At 39.1% G+C, this 13,401-nt stretch overlaps 1 protein-coding gene and 1 long non-coding RNA gene across 6 annotated transcripts in view; one reads left to right on the top strand and one right to left on the bottom strand.

Moving 5' to 3' along the window:
* LOC132007471 (uncharacterized) overlaps nucleotides 1-1,791 on the top strand; it is an 11,218-nt gene extending 9,427 nt beyond the window's left edge. The window contains exon 3 of the long non-coding RNA XR_009401364.1: nucleotides 1,247-1,791. This is a non-coding gene — a long non-coding RNA (uncharacterized LOC132007471). The remainder of the gene's footprint in view (nucleotides 1-1,246) is intronic.
* PHKA1 (phosphorylase kinase regulatory subunit alpha 1) overlaps nucleotides 1-13,401 on the bottom strand; it is a 146,432-nt gene that overhangs the window by 13,498 nt on the left and 119,533 nt on the right. For all 5 annotated transcript variants that reach the window (XM_059385631.1, XM_059385632.1, XM_059385633.1 and 2 more), the window contains 5 exons: nucleotides 8,426-8,582; nucleotides 7,694-7,773; nucleotides 6,127-6,205; nucleotides 5,887-6,016; nucleotides 606-707 (listed from right to left, as the gene is read on the bottom strand). In XM_059385631.1, the coding sequence (XP_059241614.1) occupies nucleotides 606-707; nucleotides 5,887-6,016; nucleotides 6,127-6,205; nucleotides 7,694-7,773; nucleotides 8,426-8,582 (548 nt within the window). The remainder of the gene's footprint in view (nucleotides 1-605; nucleotides 708-5,886; nucleotides 6,017-6,126; nucleotides 6,206-7,693; nucleotides 7,774-8,425; nucleotides 8,583-13,401) is intronic.

Raw genomic sequence — 13,401 nt, 5'->3', positions numbered from 1 at the left:
TTTTTTTTTACCACTCTGGGGTCTAGTATCCATCCACCTGACATTGTATATTTCTTTATCCTAAGCCTGAAGTTGAGCATGAGAGATAAACTTTTTCATTTGCCCTGTTTTAGGTGCTTGATACCAAATTCCACAGACAAACCACCAAGTGCAGGTGGAGGATTAATTTGTGATGGACTCCAAGATGTGTCTGAATTCAAAGGTGAAAGGATGTATCAGATGTACTGTAACAGCTTCATACACATAGGCACACCACTGTAAATGCTATTGAATTATTGCCAAATGGAATACAAGAAAGTTTCAAGTGATATGGGCTGCTGGTTGTCCTAAAGTGGACATTTAGGATAATGTAAAGGAATAGATAGAACAGTTCAAAATAAAACATGGTAGTAATCTACTTAGGGGATATATCATTTAAGGAGAAAAAAAGAGACATACAGTAGTTTCCAAATCTTGTTCCAGAAGACAGCTTTGCTTTTAATTGTTTCGTATATTGGGTTTCTATTTAGTTGGGGGAAAGGTTCCTCTGATAAAAGAAAAACATTTTAAAATCAGTGGGATAAAACGAACACTCTAAAATGGAAATGCCATTACTCAAATCTTACCACTTCGTTCCACTCCAAACTCCTTGCCACTGAGAATGTGATGCAGGAGGTTCTTCATGGCCGAAGGACTGAGATTCATGAGGCTGTCTGTGGCTTCCTCAGCTATTCATCAGAAATGTTAGGACGTTGTTAGTGTATAGAAATGCAACTGACTTCAGCGCAGTGATGATATATCCCGCCAATTTGCTGAATTCCTGTATGAGTTCTAGCAATTTTGGGATGTAATCTTTTGGGCTTCCACATAGAATGTCATGTCATCTGTGAACAGTGAAAGCTTAACTTCTTCTTTGCCAATCTGGATGCCTTTTATCCTTTTATTTCTTTTTGTTGTCTGATGGCTGAGTCTAGGACTTCTAGTACTATGTTGAATAGCAGTGGTGAGAGTGGATAACCCTGTTGTGTCCCAGACCTTAGAGAAAAAGCTTTATTTTTCCCTGTTGAGGATGATATTTGCTGTGGGTTTCCCACATATGGCTTTTCTGATATTGAGGTATGTTCCCTCTATTCCTACACCGTGGAGGGTTTTAAACAAGAAGGCATGCTGTACTTTATCAAATGCTTTTTCTGGATCTATTGAGAGGATCATATAGTTCTTGTCCTTTCTTTTATTAATGTGGTGTATCACATTGATTGGTTTGCAGATGTTGAGCCACCGTTGCAGCAAAGGCAAGGAAAGGAAGCAAAAATGAACTACTGGGACTTCATCAAGATAAAAACTTTTGCACAGCAAAGGGAACAGTCAACAAAACTAAAGGCAATCTACAGAATAGGAGAACATATTTGCAAATGCCTTATCAGATAAAGTGCCAGTATCCAAAATCTGTAAAGAACTTATCACACCCAGCTCCCAAAAAACAAATAATCTACCCAAGAAATGGGCATAAAACATGAAGAGACATTTTTCTAAAAAAGAAATGGCAAATGGCCATTAGACATGTGAAATACATATCTAAATACAGAAGAAATACTATTGGCAAATGGCCAATAGACATGTGAAAAAATGATCAACATCCCCTGGCATTGGGAAAGTACAAATCAAAACCACAATGAGTGGGGCACCTGGGTGGCTCAGTAGGTTAAGCGTCTGCCTTCCAGTCAGGTCATGATCTCAGGGTCCTGTGATCAAGCCCCGAGTTGGGCTCCCTGCTCACTGGGGAGTCTGCTTCTCCCTCTCCCCCTCCTTGTGAATAAATAAAATCTCTCTTAAATAAATAAAATCTTAAAAAAAAAACCCACAATGAGATATCACCTCACACCACTCAGAATGGCTAAAATTAACAAGCCAGGAAACAACATATGTTGGTGAGGATGTGGAAAAAGGGGAACCCTCTTAACACTGTTGGTCGGAATGGAAGCTAGTACAGCCACTGTGGAAAATAATTTGGAGGTCCCTCAAGAAGTTGAAAATAGAGCTACCCCAACGACCCAGCAATTGCACTACAGGTATTTAACTGAAGGATACAAACATAGCGATTCGAAGGGACAGTTGCACCCCAATATTTATAGCAGCATTATCAACAAAAGCCAAATTATGGAAGGAGCACCAACGTCCATTGACTGATGAATGGATAAAGAAGTGGAGAATATAAAAATATATGTGTATATATATATATATATATATATAAATATATATATATAAAATTTATTTTTAATTTATGTTCAGCATAGCAGTATTCATTGTTTTTGTACCACACCCAGTGCTCCATGCAATCCGTGCCCTCTATAATACCCACCACCTGGTTCCCCCAACCTCCCACCCTCCACCACTTAAAACCCCTCGGATTGTTTTTCAGAGTCCATAGTCTCTCATGGTTCACCTCCCCTTCCAATTTACCCCAACTCCCTTCTCTCTAACACCCCCTGTCCTCCATGATATTTGTTATGCTCCACAAATAAGTGAAACCATATGATAATTGACTCTCTCTGCTTGACTTATTTCACTCAGCATAATCTCTTCCAGTCCCATCCATGTTGCTACAAAAGTTGGGTATTCATCCTTTCTGATGGAGGCATAATACTCCATGGTGTATATGGACCACATCTTCCTTATCCATTCGTCCGTTGAAGGGCATCTTGGTTCTTTCCACAGTTTGGTGACCGTGGCCATTGCTGCTATAAACATTGGGGTACAGATGGCCCTTCTTTTCATTACATCTGTATCTTTGGGGTAGATACCCAGGAGTGCAATTGCAGGGTCATAGGGAAGTTCTATTTTTAATTTCTTGAGGAATCTCCACACTGTTCTCCAAAGAGGCTGCACCAACTTGCATTCCCACCAACAGTGGAAGAGGGTTCCCCTTTCTCCACATCCCCTCCAACACATGTTGTTTCCTGTCTTGCTAATTTTGGCCATTCTAACTGGTGTAAGGTGATATCTCAATGTGGTTTTAATTCGAATCTCCCTGATGGCTAGTGATGATCAACATTTTTTCATGTGTCTGATAGCCATTTGTATGTCATGATTGGAGAAGTGTCTGTTCATATCTTCTGCCCATTTTTTGATATGATTGTCTGTTTTGTGTTTGTTGAGTTTGAGGAGTTCTTTATAGATCCTGGATATCAACCTTTTGTCTGTACTGTCATTTGCAAATATCTGCTCCTATTCTGTGGGTTGCTTCTTTGTTTTCTTGACTATTTCCTTTGCTGTGCAGAAGCTTTTGATTGATATATATATATATATATATATATATATATATATATAAAAGATTTTATTTATTTATTTGACAGAGAGAGGTCACAAGTAGGCAAAGAGGCAAGCAGAGAGAGAGAGGAGGAAGCAGGTTCCCTGCCGAGCAGAAAGCCCAATACGGGATTCAATCCCAGGACCCTGAGATCATGACCTGAGCTGAAGGCAGAGGCTTAACCACATATATATATAAATATATATATATAATGGAATATTACTCAGCCATCAAAAAGAATGAAATCTTGCTTTTTGCAATGATGTGGTTGGAGCCAGGGAATATTACGCTAAGCAAAACAAGTCAGTCAGAGAAAGACAAATACCATATGATTTCACTCCCATGTGGAATCTGAGAAACAAAACAGATGAACATGGCGGGGGGGAAGCGAGAGAAAACAGACTCTTAACTATATAGAACAAACTGAGGGTTACTAGAGGGGAGGTGAGCAGGGGGATGGGTTAAATGGGTGATGGGAATTAAGGAGTGCACTGGTAGTGATGTGCGCTCGGTATTGTATGTAAATGATGAGCCACTAAATTCTAGACCTGAAACTAATATTTCACTGTATGTTAACCAAATAGAATTTAAATAAAAACTTGAAAAAGAAAAAATAATAACCACAGTTAATAAGACCTTACTACATGTAGGTCATGACTTTAGTAACAAACAGTTATGACAAGTACTTGACCTTGAGAAGTTTAACAGCTATTTGGGAGAGATTACACATGTAAACAAGATAAATAATTAAAAAAATGTCTATACTAAGTACCAAATGAGAATTGTAGACAATAAATGCTTTGGAAATCAGAGGAGACATCAGTCTCCAAGGATGGTAACTGATAAAATTAGTGGGAAATACTGTGAAAATAGGAGGTAGGACGGTTGACGTTTCGAGTATCAGACCCAGGGATCTTGATTTCATTGTATAAGAAGAGCCATGGTTTTGATGAATCCACAGGGAAAAAAAATCAGTAATAGGAAATGAAAGATAACTGATGAATGGGGTTTATGATTAAATTAGACCCTGGGGCGCCTGGGTGGCTCAGTGGGTTAAAGCCTCTGCCTTCGACTCAGGTCATGATTCCAGGGTCCCGGGATCGAGCCCCGCATCAGGCTCTCTGCACAGCAGGGAGCCTGCTTCCCCCCCTCTCTCTGCCTGCCTCTCCACCTACTTGTGATCTCTGTCTGTCCAAAAATAAATAAATAAATAATCTTTTAAATAATTAGACCCTAATAAAACATCCCTGCATATGTGTGCGAGTGTATATGTAATACATGTATATATGTGTGTGTGTATATATGTAATATATGTATATGTGCAATACATGTAATCCATAACCATGTGCTGAGCTGGAAATCATTTGTAATCAGGCAGACTTTGACTCAAATGGTACTATTTACTAGGCAAGTAAAGTTACTTTAGGCAAGTTATTTAATCTTTCTGAGATTCAGATGATTTATTTAAAAGTAGAACACAAATATCTTCTCCAGAGCATGGTCATAAGGATTAAATGAGATAATATATGTAAATAGAAAGCAAAAATCCCCAGAGTCTAACATATGGTAGGTATAAAATAATGATTAGCTCTTTTCCTTCAAAAGGTTATTTTAATATTAATTATGTAATTTAGGTTAGACTCAAGCCAATAAATTTAGCTACTTGTTAATAGCTCAATTAAAAGCCTTTCGGGGAAAGGTAACAGAAATAATGGCTAAAATTGAGTTTTGCAACTTTAATATCATTTTTTAATACAATCTCTATCTCTGTTATTTCACCATTCTTATTGCAATCAAACAAATACCAATGAAAAAAAAAATAGTCACACCATGGCAGTCCCGTTCCCTCCCTCACACTTTATACAATTTTGTACAGCTTCCATAGACCCCTGTTTTTCTTCTAACTAAACCTGTTATCTTGCCAATACACCTACAGTTAATTTCAAGGAGAGTACTGTCAGGTAAATATCAACAGAAATATGGCATTCCTTTATTCCATCCTGTTATTGACTAGACAGAATACTGACAATATGATCACACTGATGTGGTGACTTAATCTGGGGTCAAGAAACTACACTGCCAAGGTGCCTGGATAGCTCAGTGGGTTAAGTGTCTGCCTTCGGCTTCAGTGGGATCGAGCCCCACATCAGGCTCCCTGCTTAGAGGAGAGCCTACTTCTCTCTCTCCCTCTGCCTACTGCTCCCTCTGCTTGTGCTCTGTTTCTTTCTGTCAGGTAAATAAATAAAATCTTAAAAAAAAAAAAAAGAAACTGCACTGCCCGAGTCAGAATCAAAGCCAGTCTGTCACACTCAAATTTGATGCATACTTAGGCTCACACTAGAAGTTGGAAAGAATGTAATTTGGAGTGCAGAGCCCCCAAGAGGTGGAATTGTAAAGTTGCAGAACAAATACATAAATCTGTCATAATACCAGTCTCGAGATTTGTAGAAATAGAAGTTGACTAACATGGGAACAAGATTGCTATATGCAGCTTCTGAGCTGCTAATAAAATGTTTTCACTTTCTTTCCCTCCCGATCCAAAACACAATAGCCCTACATTAATAAAGAATTCTGCCAAAAATAGTTACTAAAATGAGTACCTGAGCATCGGAGGGAGTGGGCCAGTTCTGTAGCCATAACTTGTATGATTAGACCAATTCGAAGTCGAAACATTTCGGCAAAGAGGCTAGGCTGAGTTCGCATATACATGGCTAGATATACCATTATTTCCTGTGCGTGGAATGAATATAGAAAAAATTATGGTCCAGGTCTCACAAAGCACCAGATCAAATGAAAACAAAAATATCAATCACCATATTAGATGTCATAATTCTGCTCACCTGTGTAAGGATCGAGATGCTCATGTCCCCTTCACTGGCTTCATCTATCAGCTGAGTGAGCACTTCATAGGGCAGAGGTCTGAGGGAGAAGATGGTGAAGAAAGACAAAATTCTGTCACTGTTTAAGCTTCAGTACACAGAGAAAATAAAAAACCTTCAGTGTTTAAAAAAGCTTCAGTGTTTAATCATTGTTGGCAGCATTTGGTTCTTTCAGTCCTTAAAAGTTCATTGCCTCCCCAAACCACTTTGGCCTCTGTCAACTCAGGAAAGCTCTCCTCTTTCCTCTCTAAAGCTGGATTGCCTTTCTTCTTCAAACTTTTATTTTAAAATCACCCACGAGGGGCGCCTGGGTGGCTCAGTGGGTTAAGCCGCTGCCTTCGGCTCAGGTCATGATCTCAGAGTCCTGGGATCGAGTCCCGCATCGGGCTCTCTGCTCAGCGGAGAGCCTGCTTCCCTCTCTCTCTCTCTCTCTGCCTGCCTCTCCGTCTACTTGTGATTTCTCTCTGTCAAATTAATAAATAAAAAAAAATAAAATAAAATAAAATCACCCACGAGGTCTTTCCAGACCAGTCTTTCATGGTTAATTCTTAACATATGACAAGTAACCATTATGGCCAGAAAGTAATAAACTAAATTTAAGCTTTGCCTTTTGGAAACCATTTTGTTATTTTATGATCATACCTTAGTTATATTGATTTTATAGTTTCATCAGTTTATACACACACATACACACACACACACACACACACACAGAAATAAGCATACCTCTTCCCACACTTCTGACTCTCCTTTGATACTAATCACTCTGGAGGAATGGGGCATGGACAATGCCATCTTCTTTTGGATTGCCACAGTAGTGGCAAAAATTGATCTGATTTGTGATAAAAAGGTTCTGTTTGCTAAGAGTAAGGTATTACGGGTTGAATTGTGTGCTGTCAAAGTTCATATATTGAAATCCTAGCCTAGAGTCCCTCAGAGTGTGACCTTATTTGGAGATGAGGTTTTTACAGAGGTAATTAAGTTTGAGTAAGATCATTGATTGGGTCCTAATCCTTTATGCCTAGTGATCTTAAATAAAAATTAGGGAAATCTGGACACAAAGACACATATAGAGGGAAGAATTGTGAAGAGACATAAGGAGAAAATAGCCATCTATAAGTCAAAGAGAGAGGCTTGGAAGAAAGTCTAGAGTATAGCAGATACTTTGTGGATGCTAATTCTAGTTGCCTGCCCTGCTTTGGACTGCCTTTGGATGTAAGGCTCAGGAAAACCAATAAGTAAAAAACAAGTACAAAAACAAAAACCATCATCACCATGACCAAAAAAAAAAAAAAAAAATCATAAAAAGCAAACTACATTTGCATACTACTTCTTGTGGATATACTCTTTCATTCATTCATGCCCTGTCATTATCAACATTCTCATGCCAAGTGTCTCTGACAGAAGCCCACACATGTAGGCCATTATCATTCAGTAACAGATTAGGGAAAGAGAATTGTGGTCAGTTCACACAGCTCCTTAAAGTCTCAGAGAAGCTTGATCAGACCCAACCAAAAACCATACTCACGCAGAGATGGTCTTCTCTCGAGGTTCTGGAGGGAGTCCCACTGTCAAATGTTTCTGGTGGGAGAGAAGGGCTGTGCAGGCCTACGAAGAGAGAGCATAACAGCATTATCCTTCCCATACCACTTTAGCTTTCCATGACAATTACTCTCGGCCCACAGACCTCTGCTTCCCCTTAATTTATTGAGACACAAAACCATCTTTTTCAGGAAATATGTAGATCTGAAGAGAGAGATTTTTAAGAAGAAACAATGAGGTATTTTTATCTCCTAAGAGATAGGAAGTTTAGCCTACTGTAAATTCATTCTTAAGCTGTAGAATTCTTATCATTTATAACATCTTATCATTTATAAACTTTGGTATTGTGCACTTGATATTCAGAGACAAAAAAAACGAATTGAGTATCAGGAACTTTATGCCAGAAAGACGACATCTCAAATGATTAGATGTTGTGCTTGCCTTAAAAATCAAGTATGGGGAACTTGGCTGGCTCAGTCAGTTAAGTGACTGCCTTCAACTCAGGTCATGATCCTGGAGTCCTGGAATCGGGTCCCCACATTGAGCTCCCTGCTTGGTGGAGAGTCCGCTTCTCCCTCTGACCCTCCCTCTTCTCATGCTCTCTCTCATTCTCTCTCAAATACATAAATAAAATCTTAAAAGAATCAATTACAGAAACTGATTTTTAAAAAGCCCCTCCATTTAGATTTGGTATCAATTCAAGCAGAATTTATAGTACCTCATCAAGTGCTTCCACCTTTTTCCTTAGGATCCCAGAGATGTGTCGTGTCAGGCCCCAGTGACGGATTTCTCCAACTCTGACATAGAGCTCAGTAAGCAGCTCTCGGACTGTCGTAGCCCCTTCATCATATAATTCAGGGTCCCAGTCAGGTCCTCTGGAATGTTAAAGAGAGACCTACATTAGTTTAAGTAAAGCTGCTGGCAACAATCATTTGTTTCCGTGTTATAACAGACACACCTGTTTTTGATAGGTCTTCTTCATTAGGCAATAAAAATTATTTACTAGGAATCCTTGTAAATGTATGATTAATAGTTGCCCCTGAAACCCAAATACCTAGATGAGAACAAGTCTTAGTTACAGGTGTGCTTTGACAAAACGCGTTCTTTTACCCTCTTTACAGGCTTTGACGTAGCTGAAAACAAAGTCAAAGACTTATTTTAACTATTGAAAGTTCAGGAAGTACGCTAAACTTAGGAAACTAATAGAGATTTAAGAAAAAGATGTGTGCTTATTTGTAAAGGATACATACACATTATTGTTGTAAAGATTACTATAACACAAGTCAACTGTGAAGTATCATAAAATATATGTAAAGTGCTGTGAAATTGAGAACTTTAATTTAAGATGAAGGTAGATTATTTATTAAACAATGTTAAGACAATCAAGTAGCCATCTGAAAAAGAAGCTGGATTCATGCCTTATATCAGAATTCCAAGTATATCAAAGATTTAAGCGTAAAGGTACTAGAAAAAATTTGGGAGAACTACTTTATAACTCTGGGGGAAGAGTACTGTTTAACTATAATCTATAAAAAGAAGCCATAAAAGAAATAGTGATTTATATACATAAAAACAACAAAATACATTTTGCAGAAAACCACTGTAAGCAAAGTTGTCAGACAAACTACAAATAGAAAAATATTTACAATTCATAGGCCAATTTCCCTCATATAAAGAAATTCAACAAAGGAGCCTGAGTGGCTCAGTTGGTTAAGCGTCAGATTCTTGATTTCGGCTCAGGTCCTGATCTCTGGGTCATGAGATCAAGCCCTGAATTGGGCTCCACACTCAGTGGGAGTCTCTTCCCTCTCTCTCCCACTCCTTCTGCCCCTCACCCCGCTCATGATCTCTCTGAAAGAAAGAAAGAACTGCAACAAATAGATAATAATAATAAAAAAAGAAAAGACAGATAAGAAAATATGGTCAAATACTCATGGATTTATTTATTTATTTATTTTCATGGCTTGAGCTGAAGGCAGCTGCTTACCTGACTGGGACACCCAGGTGCCATAATACTGATGAATTTTAAATATAGAGAGGTGTCTGATCACACACACAGTAAGAGAAAATCAAAATTTACACCAAGATAACACTTTTTAAAGTCTATCATGTTGTCAAAAAACCCCAAATTTGATAACACTGCATTGGTAAGGCTTTGGGAAAATAGGTACTCTCAATATCTTGCTGGTGGGAGTGAAAATTGGGGTACTCTCCCTGGAGAGGTATTTGAAAATATGTATTAATATTAAAAATCTATATTCTAAAAAAACTATATTCTTTGATCTAGGAATTTTAATTCTGGCATATCTGTAGGATAGACTCCACACATGAGAAATGATATACACAGTGAGGATATTTGCTATAGCATTGCCTGGGATAGTGAATCATGGGAAACAATCCAAATGTCCCTCAGTAGGAGGCTGGTTAAATTATGGTATGGTCACAAACAATGGAAGCTGTGGAACTATTAAGAAAATATGATGTAGGTCTAGATTGTGACAGATTTTCTGTTTTAACATGACTCCAACAATGTTCCATCTAACATGCTCTTCTTACAGTGTGACTTTTATAGTCTTTCCATGAAGAGGGTGGGGGGGTGTCTGTGTTCTCTCCCCTTCAACACAGGCATGCTTGTGGGTAAGTTGAAAGTGGTGCTGTATGATTTCTGAGGCTAGGTCATAAACATTAAGGCAGCTTCCACTTGGTCCTTTGATGGGGCACATACTCTTGGAACCTAGACATCAGACTGTGAGGAAGTAGAGAGATGTAAGGGAGAGGTCATTTGTAGGTGTTCTGGGTGACAGCCCCAGGTGAGGTACCAGTCAACAACCAGTATGAACCCCAGGTGAGGTGCCAGTCAACAACCAGTATGAACCAGTATATATGAGTGGACAACCTCATGGTGACTTCAGCCCCAGATGCTGTCGGACCACAGCTGAATGAGATCCCACATGACAACTGCCTAGTTGAGCTTGGGACAAGCTCCAGAGCTGTGACAGATAATCTAAACACTTTTTGCTTGTATTATCTTAAGCCACTGAGTTTTGGGGTTATTTGTTAAGCAGTCACAGATAAATGGAATATATATGTAATGAATTTCAAGAAAAATAGTTTTAGGGAAAAAAAAAGCAAGGTACAGAACAGTGCATATACTATGCTCCCATTTGGTGAAACAGGTGTGAAATTACATGCATATATGCTTTATTTACCTACATATGCATAAACTGTCCCTGGATGGATACACAAACAACCAATAACACTGACTGCCTATGAGCTGAGGAACCAGATATCTGGGGACCAGAGGTGGGAAAAAGACTTTTTATCTTCTCCCTGTATCGTTTTGCACTTCAAAAAGTTTGAGCCATGATAATGTAATATCTATTCAATATATTAAATTATAGGAAACATGTACTATATAACATATTTACTATGCTAAATATATTAAAATAATAAATATGAATTTAACATATTAAATATATTTTTAAAAACATGAAATGCAAAGTACCAGAGGAAGAGTCAACAATGGATTAAAAAAAACAGTGAATGAAAGTTTGAAGAGTAACGGGATATTTACAGTTCCAAAGTATATCTACACACAACACATTTTTAAAAAAGATTTTTTATTTATTTTATTTATTTGAGAGAGAGAGACAGTGAGAGAGAACATGAGCGAGGAGAAGGTCAGAGAGAGAAGCAGACTCCCCGTGGAGCTGGGATCCCGATGTGGGACTCGATCCCAGGACTTCGGGATCATGACCTGAGCCGAAGGCAGTCATCCAACCAACTGAGCCACCCAGGAGTCCCCACACAACACTTTTTTTCTAAAAAAAGATTTTATTTATTTGACATACAGAGATCACAAGTAGGCAGAGAGGCAGCCATGGGCGGGGGGAGCAGGCTCCCTGCTGAGCAGAGAGCCTGATGCGGGGCTTGATCCCAGAACCCTGGGATCATGACCTGAGCTGAAGGCAGAGGCTTTAACCCACGGAGCCACCCAGGCGCCCCACCACACAACACTTTTTTTTTTTTTTAAAGATTTTTATTTATTTATCAGAGCGGGGGGCGGGGAGAGTGAGCACAGGCAGACAGAATGGCAGGCAGAGGCAGAGGGAGAAGCAGGCTTTCTGCTGAGCAAGGAGCCTGATGCGGGACTCGTTCCCAGGACGTTGGGATCATGACCTGAGCCGAAGGCAGCTGCTTAACCAACTGAGCCACCCAGGCGTCCCCACACAACACTTTTTAATTACAAAATGCAACATAAAGATTTTACAGTGGAGGAATGTGGAAGATACTACCCTTACCAAGTGATAAAACTAGCAATGGGACTCATTGACACCATGTGCCCTCCTGATATGTTACACTGAGAAGAACTCAGCATGACTGCAGTGGTATTCCTGCCCAAAATGCATAACCTGAATTTAATTATGAGCAAACTCCAAATGAACCAAAATTTAGGGACATTCTATAAAAAATAATTCATCTGTGTGCTTCACAAATGCCCCTAATATGAAAAATAAAGACTCAAGAACTGTTCCAGACTAAAGGGGACTGGGGACACATGAGAATTGAATGAGATGCATAACTTACATTTTCTTTTGCTGTAAAGACATTCCTGGGAAAACTGGCAAATACAGTCTGTAGATTAGATAGTATCATTTTTTAAAAAAGATTTTATTTATTTACTTGTCAGAGAGAGAGAGAGAGAGAGAGTGCACACAAGCAGGGGGGTGGTAGGCAAAGGGAGAAGCAGGTTCCCTGTTGAGCAAGGAGCCCAATGTGGGGCTCGATCCCAGAACCCTGAGATTATGACCCAAACTGAAGGCAGATGCTTAACCAACTGAGCCATCCAGGCATCCTGGTAATAGTATTGTTTAAACATTAATTTCTTTTCTTTTTTTAATAAAAAATTCTTTTTTTAAAAAAAGATTTTATTTATTTATTTGACACAGAGAGAGATCACAAGTTGGCAGGGAGGCAGGCAGAGAGAGGGAGAAGCGGATCCCCTGCTGAGCAGAAAGCCCGATGCGGGCCTCAATCCCAGGACCCTGAGATCACGACCTGAGCTGAAGGCAGAGGCTCAACTCACTGAGCCACCCAGGTGCCCTCTTTCTCTCTCTCTCTCTCTCTCTCTTTTTTTAAAAGATTTTATTTATTTAGAGAGTACAAGAGTGGGGGGAAGGCCAGAGGGAGAGAGAGAGAATCTCAAGACTCTGAGCTAAGCAGGGAGCCCAATGTGTGGCTCCATCCCAGGACCCTGAGATCATGATTTGAGCTTAAATCATGAGTTGGACACGTAACCAACTGCCCCACCCAGGAGCCCCTAATTTTCTGATTATCGCAAATGTACTATGCTTATGTAAGAGAATTCCTAGTCTTCAGGAAATACACAACAGCCACTCAAATTCTTAGGGGTAGAAGGGGATCATGTCTGCCACTTACTCTCAAATGATACAGAAAAAGATATATCTATATCTCTATCCATATCTATGTCTATATCTATATATGATGACAGAGAGAATGAGAGAAAGAGAGATTAAACTGGAGGAATCTGGGTGAAGGACATCCATAAATTTTTTTTGTACTATCCCTACAACTTTTCTCTACATTTGAAATGGTCAAAATAAAAATAGATAAATGAATAATATTAAAGTACATGCTTTCACTGTACTGTCATTTGCAAATATCTTCTCCCAT

The sequence above is a fragment of the Mustela nigripes genome, chromosome X (assembly GCF_022355385.1).
Source record: "Mustela nigripes isolate SB6536 chromosome X, MUSNIG.SB6536, whole genome shotgun sequence".
Lineage (NCBI taxonomy): Eukaryota > Metazoa > Chordata > Mammalia > Carnivora > Mustelidae > Mustela > Mustela nigripes.
The sequence above is the reverse complement of the archived record's forward strand: the minus strand, read 5'-3'. Positions and strand labels throughout refer to the sequence as shown.